The 12,099-nt window shown below is 34.3% G+C and overlaps 1 protein-coding gene across 41 annotated transcripts in view; it reads right to left on the bottom strand.

Annotated features, from left to right (window-relative positions):
* Positions 1–12,099, bottom strand: part of Nrxn1 (neurexin 1) — a 1,065,676-nt gene that overhangs the window by 758,409 nt on the left and 295,168 nt on the right. For 14 of the 41 annotated variants that reach the window (XM_078029183.1, XM_078029182.1, XM_078029185.1 and 11 more), the window contains one exon: positions 11,091–11,129. The exons of the other annotated variants lie outside the window; for them this stretch is intronic. In XM_078029183.1, the coding sequence (XP_077885309.1) occupies positions 11,091–11,129 (39 nt within the window). The remainder of the gene's footprint in view (positions 1–11,090; positions 11,130–12,099) is intronic. 41 annotated transcript variants of the gene reach the window in all.

The raw sequence follows: 12,099 nt of genomic DNA, 5'->3' as shown, positions 1-12,099 counted from the left end.
TGCTTTTTAGAGCTCAAAGAGCTGGAAAGGTTTTGAAAAACTGAGTTGACATTTGAAACTCTACATTTCACCAAAACTCAGTTTAGTTTTTAAACCCATGAAGCAAGAATTATATCTTTAAAAAGATCTTTTATAAAAAAGCATTATGCTTAAAGAGAAAAAATTATTTATTAAATTACATTTAAAATATTTTTCTAAAGAAAAATTGCCATTCATGAAGTCATGTGAAACAATTCATATCTTATCTAAGCAAAAATTTAATCACAACATACATGCTTTTTGAAGACAAATTCAATGAACCAATGCTGAAACACCAATGTATGGGCCATAACTGATGCTCAATAAATGTTGTGTGAAATTTTGAACTTAACTCCTGCAATTTTACTAAGGTAATAACATGTATGCATGCACACACACACACCCCCTCCCTGCAGCTAAAATTAAATTGTACTTATTTTTTCCCTCTCAAGAACTGTCTATCAAAAATCAATCATAATGATCCCCCCAAATCAATCACTCTTTAAATAAATAAAAATTCTAATACCTACTGATCTTCAAACATATAAGTATTAATTAGCATAATTAGAAAATGAAAGCATTTATAAATTTCTCTAAAGACTTCAATCCACTAAGAAGATTTTTATTTTCAATTAAATCTATGACCAAGGTGACATAGCAGAAGATATAGTTTTCATGTCAGAGTAAATCAGGCTAGCATTCCATGAGGCAGGAGAGAGAGCAGAGGCATTAAATAGAAAAAGGTGGGCAGGGTAAATGAGGAAGACTGTCAAGTTGAGCTGCAATCCCCATCCCATTGACAAACCTCTGAAGTGCTGTCAGGGTTATTGTTAACCCATAAGGCATTGTTACCCTTTACCATGACCCATTATTTCCTCATGTTGGAAAACTGTCATAACACACTCATTGTGTCAGAACCAGATTCTGCACCATTATCTCCCTTCAAATTACTGTAATAAGCATTAGCAACAACCATGATGCCAATAGTGTCCTGTTAGATGTGGTGACAGTGTGCATTGTACAGCCATAAACACAGGATTGACTGTCATATTCAGACTTCTTCACCTTGCCATTTACACTTATGTGGTCCAGGATATCCTTTTATTACTTCTGATTTTGCCTCCAGATGACTTTTCAAAACACATGGTCCTATTCTTGATATTTCCATTATATTAATAAGTCAACCAGCAATAAGGTAATAATCTGGTTTACCTCTGTATAAGCATTTCTGAGAACTGCAAAAAAATGGCTTTCTGATTTCAAATTTTATGTAAAGTATTAAGTTGGTCTTCCCTACTGATACAGAACACCATCAACAACATGTGTGTGTCTCTCTGTGTGTCTGTATATGTTTATATAAATAAATGGCTTTTCACTCTTTTTATATTTTCTTGAAATAATGTTTTGGCACCAAGAAACCTCAATATATCAATACATGATTTGTCTGAGTATCTTTCACTGTTACTAAATGTCCTTGTTGGATATATTAGTTATTGGAAATACTGGTGGTCACTTAGTATGTAAAAAGTTAAGACAAGGACCACCTATTAAATTTAGAGCAAAACACCAACTGAGTACTTGAAATATTTCTCTGGAGGATAACCCATTTATCCTGATGGGTTGATTATCCTGACGACCCATTTCATATCTGTGCCCATAACACAACTTTTACCTATTAACTAAAACATAGTATTTTATTAAAATTCAGGATGATCTGTTTTAGAAAAGTATCTCAAATTGTTCTTTGTTCTAACCCAAAGAAATCTGAGTAATATGGTTCATAACTGTTTAATGCATTGTGCTAGAAGTGATTATTTTCCATCGTTTTTAGAAGGATCTAATAAGCTACTATGAAATCATTTTTACCTTACACTCATAGAATAAAAATTTTTTTACTGATAATTGTATGATATATTTTCTAACTGGAGAGAGTTTTATGGTCCCACAAATCTAATAATGATATCTAACTTGTTTTCCCCTCAAATAATTTTTAAAATCAAATTCTTATAGTCTACTATTTTCTAATTTCTAACAATTACACTTTATTGATATGATTTCTCTCCTCTGATTATAAATTCTCTGAGATCTGAAAGATCTCTATAATTGAATCCTTACTCTAGAAATTAAGCAAAATCGCTAATGTTTATTTAGGGATTTCATTGTGCTCATTTCACTATGCTACACACTTTACAAAGCTTGCCTCATTTGATGCACACAACTTTGAAGTTTGGGTAAAATTATTATTCCTGTTTCATAGATAAGAAGTTAAAATGCAGAATTCAAGACATACAACTGTAAAAGAGATAAGGAAAGTATCACAATCTTGAAAGTCAGGATTTGAACCCAGGAAGCCTAACTTCAAGCCTGGAGTCCCCCACAGGGAAAGATTATGCAGGACTACCTCCAGAGGGAGCTTCTGCGCATCATCTTCTGAGGGAAAGTGATATAGCAATTTCAAATGATCTGGAGAATAATGAATGAGTGCTTCACACCTGTCCTCTACGATCAGCTGCCTTTTACCCATCAGCACTCTTCAACCTCTGTCAGCACAAAGAGTAACATCCCCAGAGCACAGAGAAGGGTTGCTTCTGACACCACCAAAGTTCACACCTTGCTTTGCATTCTCCCTGACAACTCAATTTATCAGCATGTCCATCTGTTTCAGATGCATGACTGTTCAGGTTTGGCTTTCAAAGTGTAGCTTAAAATTTCTGTTCTTCTCTGTGGCTGTCAATCCTTGGGATTCATCCATCGCTTTCCTGTGCATGACAGAGATGCCCAGGTTCATTATCCACAGCTGCTGCTGAGTGAGATTTCTAAAGCCCTTCTAGAGTAAAGCAGGTCTTCTCTTTACCTTTGTCATCTTGCAACCAGTCTCTGAGACAGATGAGGTACCCAGCATGTTCTATTTCCATAACATTTACATATTATTAATAGAAACACAGACCAGAATCTCAAAGATGACATTGAAAAAAAGTTTGTTCACATTTTGCAACATAACCGTACAAGAACATGATCTTGCCTGTGTTCCCTTAAAATTGTCTCTTTTTTCCACCCCCTCAATGGAGAGAACTGGTTTTCATGCATCATTCTGGGAAGATTCTTATGTTCTACTATTTTTTAAAAATTTTCCTATTGTCATTCTGACTAGCACTGTGGAATGACATCAATATTGTCAGACAGAACCAAGAGTCATTAGAGCCAAATAAAATATCATGTCTCTAGAGACTATTTATTATAGAATAAAAAGGAATTAGGCATAACTTTAATGAGATTTCTCAGACTATATGTCTTTTCCTGAAAGAAAATTGTTCCTTGTGTCTAATCAATCAGAAGATCAGAGCTCTTATCTGACTTCTCGTATTAGCCACCCATTGACCAGTGTGGCTCTCAAAAGGAAGAGCCTCTGCCTCTCTTAGATGATATGTAATTTATTATGATATAATGCGTTGATTTGTGATGATTTCTTTAGTTTTTCTTTTTCTTGGAATCCAAATTTTTCCCTTATCTCTTACTATGGCTGGCATTCACTGTGAGACTTCTGGCTTCATTCTTGTCTGTAACTCAGACAGATGACTTATTACAATGTCTTTTAGGTCTCCTGATTACTGGCTTTTCACAAGCTTTGCTGTAGTCCTGGCAAATTGTGGATTCAAAGTTTTGTTATTGTTTTTGATTAGTGAATCACAGTATATATAATAGTGAGGTTCATTTTGATATATTCATACATGCATATAATTTGCTCCATTATATGCAAATACTGAAATCCCCAGTATTTCCTGTTTCTCTTCTCCCTCCCCGACCCCTTTTTCTACTCTATTTACCCTCCTTCTAGTAATTGTTTTCTAATTAGTGCATTATAGATATAAATAAAAGTGGAATTAATTTGCATATATGTACACATGCGAATTGCATAGTTTGGATAATTTCAGTGAGTGTAAATTTTAAAGAAACAACAATGAAATTAAACTTTTAATATACTACAAAAACTGAATAGTTTGCCAAGTTAAAAACAAGTTGTATTCTGATTATTTTTTGTAGGTTAGGTTTTTGAGATTTTCAATGCACTTATATAATTACTACCAAATGCAGATAAATAGCCTCAGTAATAGAGATTTTAGAATCAGAGTTTGAACAGAAGCTATCCAGGAGATAAAGGGACACAGTAAAGAGGGGAGGAGTTGAGATTTTGGCAAGACCAGAGGCACTAATGATCTGTAACAGTGGCTGGTGGTTCTCAGCGCTGTAAGGGATAAGGCATTGGCATTACCATGAGTATTGATGAAAACTGCATATTCTCAGAGCCTGTCTCTGATCTATTGTGTAGGAATCATTGAGAGTGGAACCCAGGAATCTGAATTTTAAAGAAATTGCTCACATGAATGCATAACCAACTTAGAGATTTCTTTCATAACTATCAATTTATAGGTATCCAATACAGAGCCTTATGAAAAATAAAATATGCTGCAAACCACACTATTTTCTATTGTAGATTAAGAATTCTTCTACCCAGTTTGCTTGGTTTGTATTAGGCATGTCAGATTTTCTTTGCGCAGCTAGTCTGATGAGCCAACTTCTTTATTTTATATCTGGTCTGTATGCTGTAACTGTCAGTGCAACAGCTAATTTGAATCTCACTTGAAATGGCTTCCTCCATCTGGGTCATATTAGTTAGGTGTGACCTTTAAATATTTCTATTATCTTAAAAATAATCCTGTATCTTGCAACGGTATATGTGGCCAACAGGCATATATATATGTGTGTGTGTGTATGTGTGTGTGTGTGTGTGTGTGTGTGTGTGTGTGTATTTTTTTTCAGGATGGACATACAACTACATGTACCTTTCCCACTTATAATGAAATAGAAAGGTGAATATTTTAAAATGCAATTTATTTCCCATATTCTTATGTGTATAGAGACATAAAATATGTTTTTCTTCCTTGAATAAAGAAAAAAATGGAAAGAATGAAAATAAAATAGTCAACTTAATTAAAGAAGAGAAAATAAATTTCTGAGAATATACTGTTCTGAACTCAATGTTCTGAACCACTAATTGAGCATCTTAATTAGTATTAGAATAGAAACAACTCAGGCCAGCCATTGGCCTGAGCATCTAGAGAATAACAGGAATGATCAAGCAAAACAATGCTACTTGTATCTCTTACTGGGTGAAACTCAAATATTTAGATCACGTTTTCTTTTAAAATTCTGAACTTGTTTGAAATTATAAATAAATATGTACTTACCAACTTGCATATGTCTTATGAAAGGAAAGCTGTTTACATCAGAGTTCCTCTTAAAGTTAATGTTTTATTCTAATTTTCTTTAAAACCTACCTCTCAAAATAGCATTCTATAAGGCAAATAAAGATGACCTATGTCAGTGCAACATTTTTTTTTAGTTGATCTTCATTACTTATGCCACTTCACGGTAACCCCTTTGTGCCCATGTTGATATCTGCAGGATTCATCTCTTTCAATCCATGATATTCCCAAATTAAACCCAAACATAGACATTAGAACTTAGCATAATAGAAAGTTGTACCTTAGTAGATTTTCTATCAGCATAGAGGACTCTGTTCTCTGATTCACACTCAGAGATTTATGTATTGTTCCATCAATGAGCTCAAATTCCAGTGTGGCCAATACTTTCAAAACCAGACACCAGCTTGCCATTTCTAACTACAAATATGGCAAGCTACCCAAAGAATATAACTATTAATGTGACTGTCCTGACATTCACTGAATGAAATACCTAATGAGGGAAAAGCCTCTGTTAATTATACCATAAATAAACGTTTAACATTTCCGAGCTTTAAATGACACAATAGGGAAACATTTATGTAGACTGAGACTGGTTTTATCGTTGATTGAATAAGCAGTTTGTTAGGGTTCTAGGCAATGGATTAGTAAACTTATAAAAAAAATCAAATTTAACTGAAGAAATTCATAGATGGAAACAAACCAACCCAAGACAAGTATAAATTGAGAACTTAATTTTATAGCTCAAATCATAGATGGAGCCAAAATTTTATTCAAATTAGCTTTTTTATATTATGAAAACTGAAAGAAATTTAAAAAACACTGCCTTCCTAATGATGGCTTCATTTAATGATGGGAAATGAACACAAAATGATTAATGCCCACTAGTGACAAATGAATAATTTAGTCATCTCTGTAGACACTTGTGTTTCCTTGTAATATTTTGTTCCTTTAGATACATAATAAAATTGTACTTAATAATGAAAAAGTAAATACAGTCATGATTTATTATTTTTATCAGGCTACCAGAAGCAATTGTTGGATAAAGACATCAGTATGAATTGAGTACTGGCATGCTTTTCCCAATTTGCTAATCTTGGAGAAGATTAATAGTTTATAATATTGTTTTGATAATGATCAGCCATTAGAAATTAGGTTTGATTAAAGGTAATCAATTTTCAGGTTTAGTCAATGATAATAAGAATATTTCTAAGAATGAAAATTGTGATTAACTATCAAAGATGCTATTTTCATTCTTGTTTCAACCTAGAGGTATTATGTATTTTGAAAATGCTACAGCTACCTAAGAACTCTATTTTTTTTCATGTTTATGTTTGCATGAATGTGTGTGGTGGATATCATTCTGATATGTTTATATTCTGTAGTTTTTCATTTGTCTTAACCATTAAAAGCTATTCTTGCCAGGCATGGTGGTGCATGACTGTAATCCCAGCAATTTGGGAGGCGGAGACAGGAAGAACACAAGTTTGAAGCCAGCCTCAGCAATCTGGCAAGGCTCTAAACAAATTAGCTAGACCCTGTGTCAAAATAAAAAAAAAAAATAGAAAAAGGGACGGGGGAAGTGGCTTAATGGTTAAGTGCCGCTGGGTTCAATCCACAGTTTAAAAAAAGAGTTAAATTATTTAACTCCAGTGATTCTATACTAGGGGTGTTGTGCCCTGCAAGGGACTTTAAAAATAATATTATTGCACAAGTAAGGTGCTACTGGTATCCAGTGAGTGAAGGCTAGGGATGCTATTAAACATTCTATAATACACCAAACAGTTCCCCATCACTCACACACACACACACACACACACACACACACACACACAAATGATGTCCCAAATGCCAAACATGATGAGCTTCAGAAATTTTGTCTTATACTTTAAAATTTGATCCTGCTCTCAAGTAAATTTCTAAGTTCAGAAAGCAGTACATTTTAGTGAAACATGAATTTCAAAAGTCTCTAGTTAATATATCGTGTACCAAGTTAATTCAAGTAAATGCTGCAACCTGTCTCTTTACCCAGCACTCCTGGGTGGATAATGCCTCTGCCCTAGAACTCTGAGAAAACAAGGGTAGGTCATTTCCAAATAAAATGACTGAAAAGAAACTAAACAGCTCTAAGTATTTCATTGCTTTTTTTTTTTTGTTTCTTGCTATGACAATAAACATCATATTTATGATTACTTTCTGTTTTGTTAGGTGTGGAGACAGAATTCTAATGAACCATGAAACATCATGAAAAGAAATAGGGAAGAAGTACCTGGCTCAAAGGTCCACTGCTTCATCACAGAAGGTCCTAAAGTCCTCTGGCAGTCCATATGAAACAAATGGGCTGTAGAGAAATGCTTTTCCTAGAAGCACACCTATGACTTAAAATGCATCTCTCAAGAAAAAAATAAATAAATAAACCATATAACCTAAACAAACAACAACAAAAGTACCCTCTTTATACTCTGATGGCTAAAATGTCAAAGCCGATACAGTTCATACCAGATAGGTAATATGTTTTAGTATTAACTTAGTATAAGCAAACAAGTCCAGAGAACAGAAAATAAAGTATTCAGGACTTCTGCATGTCCAAATGACAACTAATCAAAAGATTAGCCTCTTCTTGTGCACTAAGACCAGCTCTTAATCTAACATACACTTATGTATACAAAAACCCCATTTTAGTGTGATGGATGTGTGGAAATGTCCTGTACTCTTCTCCACTTGACTACTGGAGTGAAATGATGTTAGACTATTCATAACAACTTTTCTTTTTGGGGGCGATGGGGATTGAACCCAGAAGTGCTTAACCACTAAATTACCTCCCAGCCCTTTTTATTTTGAGAGTCAGGGTCTCGCTAAGTTTGGTATCAACTTTCAAAAGCTTACTGGGCAGAATTTTAAACTTTTCAGAATTAATAGGTCTTTCCTTTCTTGCTAATCTTAAATAAAAACTCCCAAGAAGAAAGATGTCAAAACATAATTGTTTCTCTGTATATCTCTGTAAAATATTTAGGAGGAAATCTCATCAACCTAATATTTAAAATTGTGTATTTTAATTGACTTATACTTTGCTTTGTTTCAAAATATTTTTATAAGTGACATGATGGCTTACAAAAAATGAGCACAAATAAGAAAGAAAAAATACATTTAACATGTAATGAAGCAAATCAAGAATACACAAAAAGAGAAAAGTAAGAATAATAAGATGGAAATAGGAATGAAGGGCACATAATTTACAGTTCCAGAGACTTTAAAGGTGTCTCATTTATCTAGTTTAGTGAAAAATATTTTTTAAAGTTTGCAGATGCCAGGGGAGTGAGGCGGGGAAGCAAAAGAGAGGAAGAGAAAGAGACACAGACAAAATTTCTTTTTTACAGAATTAGGAAGAGACAAAAAAATTCAATCTTATTAACATCTTACAGTATTTCCTACTTATACCCAGAACATTCCTTAATCCACTGGAAATTTTGGAAATGTCAAAATATATCTCAATAAATGACCAAAAAATGAGCTTGGAATATTCTATATCCAAAAGATATACAGTTCCTCTTTTCAGCAAACCTCCTGCCTCTGTCTTTTCCTTGCATTATCTAAAACAATCCCAATACTGTTATAACCCAGTGCTTCCTTTTCTCTGTGCTATGACCGTATCCCTCAATCAGGGTCCAACCCAGTGACTCACAAATGCCTCACACTGCATAGGTCTCTCTTTTTTAAATTAAATTAAATTTAATTTAATTTATTTTTTATTGGTTGTTCAAAACCTTACAAAGCTCTTGACATATCATATTTCATACATTAGATTCAAGTGGGTTATGAACTCCCATTTTTACCCCATATACAGATTGGAGAATCACATGGGTTACACATCCACATTTTTACATAATGCCCTATTAGTAACTGTTGTATTCTGCTACCTTTCCTATCCTCTACTAGGAAAAGTAGTAGTAGAGCATAGATCTCTTTTCTCAGGTTCAGATCTACAGATCCAAGTGCCTATCCATCATCTTCTCCTAAATGACCTCAAGATACCTGAACTCCTTTGGTTGAACTCTCTCTGCTTCATTCTGTAGTCTATACCTCTGATGTATGATCAGCTTTCCATCTTCACTACCTCCATCCACATCCAAGAAATTATAATAGAAACTACCGCAATATTTTTTCTAATGGGCCCTCAGACATTCACTTCAAACCCGTTTCACCTGGAAAAGCAAATATGGTCATATTTGTTCTCCCAAAAACCTCAAAAAAATGTTCCTTTGTTATTTTAGAATAAAAGCAAAACTTGCTTATTATGGCCTGGAAGCTTGAGCTTAGGTTTAAAGCAAAACACTACTTTGATCACATCTCAAACCACTCTCCCTTCATTGCCCTCTATTCCAATTAAAATGGTCTCTCATTTGCATTTTCCATCCCCATTCTACCACAGGACCTTGAACATGCTGTTTCCTCTCTCCATGGAACATATTTTTGGTTTGACTGTTTGGACACCTGGTTCACCGCATTCATTTATCAGATTCCATAGCAAATATTATTATTTTTTGGAAAGATTCTCTGAGAGGCCTTGAGTAGGTCAAATCTATTGAGCAGAGACCTCTAGAGCTCCATCTTCCTCTAAGGTACCTTATATGACTGCAATTTGAGACTACTTTGAGGAATTACCTAGTTAGTATATTTATCCCTCACAAGTTTCTCAAAATGACAGAAGCCGTATCTATTTTTCTGCTCATGTTTAGACCTTCAGGTGTGAAAAGGCAATCTTTATCATGGTGCATGTTTGATAAATATTTTGTTGAATGAATAGTATCACAGTCATATCTAAAATTAAGGGTGATAAAAAATCAACTATTTGAAATTTTGATCCTACTGTCTATAGCAGTGAAACATTTTAGGATAGACACATTATTCTAACAATGTTATAAAAGACCAGAATTTAAAAATTATTCAACGAAAAATACAATTACCTGAGACCACTAAAAACTTTCCACTTACAAAACTTTTACTGTACTATTTAGGCATATTATTTTATCCTCCCAACTACTCTACAACACAGATAATATTATTCCTATTTTAAATGAGGGAAAAGTGAGTTTTAAATGTTAACAAATTTTTCTGAGGTATTATTAAATTTAAGTAGCAGAGTGGGAATTTAAACACAGATTGTAGCTCAAAAGCCTCTGACCTCAAATTCTATGCTGAATCGAGTTAGTAACATCTAAATTCAGGGGAGTGCTTAGGGAAGAAGGACATGAGAACTTTTTTGATGCTAATAATTCTCAGCCATTTAATAATTTTTAGTATCAGCCTCTACAACAGAGCCTTGTTCCTTCTTTCATATAAATAAACAGATTTTGCAATTTTTTAAAATCATGGTATTGACTATAAGATGGGGGGTCATTCAATAAAAGTCAGTTACTAAGGCATGGTGTCATGGCGCATACCTGTAATCCCAGCTCCTCTGGAGGCTGAGGCAGGAGTGTTGCGAGTTTAAGTTCTGCCTGGGCAACTTAGTGAGACTTTGTCTCAAAATGCAAAATTCAGGTCTAAAACAACCTAAACATTGCATTATTCAAAAACAAAACAAAATACCTCATTGATAGTGGCCCAAAGGCCTTATAATAAGGCTTCCATTTAAAAGATACTCAATGAATTTCTTTTTCTTTTCTTGTCAAAAGTACAAGTATTTTTAAGGAAACACTAAAGAATGTCAACCCACTAGAGAGGCATGAATTTATCAAGGGAGTTTATGGAAGGCAAAATATTCTCCAAACATGCAAATTCTAAAAGAAGCAAGATGTGGGTGAACCTTACCTGAAGAAAGGTGTGGTAAATGGCTGGGCACCATGGATGCTGGAAAACATTTAAATACAAAATGACTTTTTAAATCAAATACCACATTTGAAGGTAACTTCTGATTTAAAATGGCCTAGATTTAAACAACAACAACAACAATAAAATAGAGCTTCATTTGGATTGCAGTTTCAACTTGAGTAAATGTGACCTTTCCAAAGATTGTGTTTTAGATCCTGTTCATTTGAAAACCAAATAATTAATTAAATCTTGTGTAATTCAGTGAAGTTGCTGGTTTTGAGAAGACTTCATGGGGGGCCATTTGATTTTCATTCCATATTGGTGATGCACTGGGGAAAATTTTACACTACTGATATCACCTCATCAATCTGCACACCTATTCCAACTTATCTGCTTCTGACCTTCATAAGTTGATGAAAGTAGGAATAGTGTATATATTCTAATTTTTTTAAAAAAATCTGGTTTAAATGATAGCTGTCTGTGTTTATACAATGCTGAACCATTTACCATCTAATTTATAGGGAGCTGAAAGAATCTCTCTCTCTCTCACTTTCTCTCTCTCTCACACACACACACCACCACCACACCACCGCCACCACCACCACCACCACCACCACCTTCTTGTACATGAAAGTATGGAAGCTGCAGATTTCTAGCTGCAATAGAATATTTCTGCCTCTTAGCCCCTGGAGTAAAAAGATATCACATAATTTCTTTGGTGGTAAGTGGTAGATTTCTAGAACTTTCCAGCAGCCTTGAATAATTTTTTTTAATGGAAATTTAATAAGTCCTTTATTTGGGTGCCATACTGAATATAACTTGGTGAAGGAAGGTGGGGGATTCTCAGAACTAACCAGCAAGTTTATACTTGAAAAGGATAACCAAATATAATCAGGACATGAAACAAAAGCCTCACAGTCATGATGGTAAAAGGCAGGAGGGACCCCAGAGGGCAGCATACTGACAGCACCATCAGGATGTACGGTGAGAAGAGCCCCTGGCAGTGGCT

The sequence above is a fragment of the Ictidomys tridecemlineatus genome, chromosome 12 (assembly GCF_052094955.1).
Source record: "Ictidomys tridecemlineatus isolate mIctTri1 chromosome 12, mIctTri1.hap1, whole genome shotgun sequence".
Classification (NCBI taxonomy): Eukaryota; Metazoa; Chordata; class Mammalia; order Rodentia; family Sciuridae; genus Ictidomys; species Ictidomys tridecemlineatus.
The sequence above is the reverse complement of the archived record's forward strand: the minus strand, read 5'-3'. Positions and strand labels throughout refer to the sequence as shown.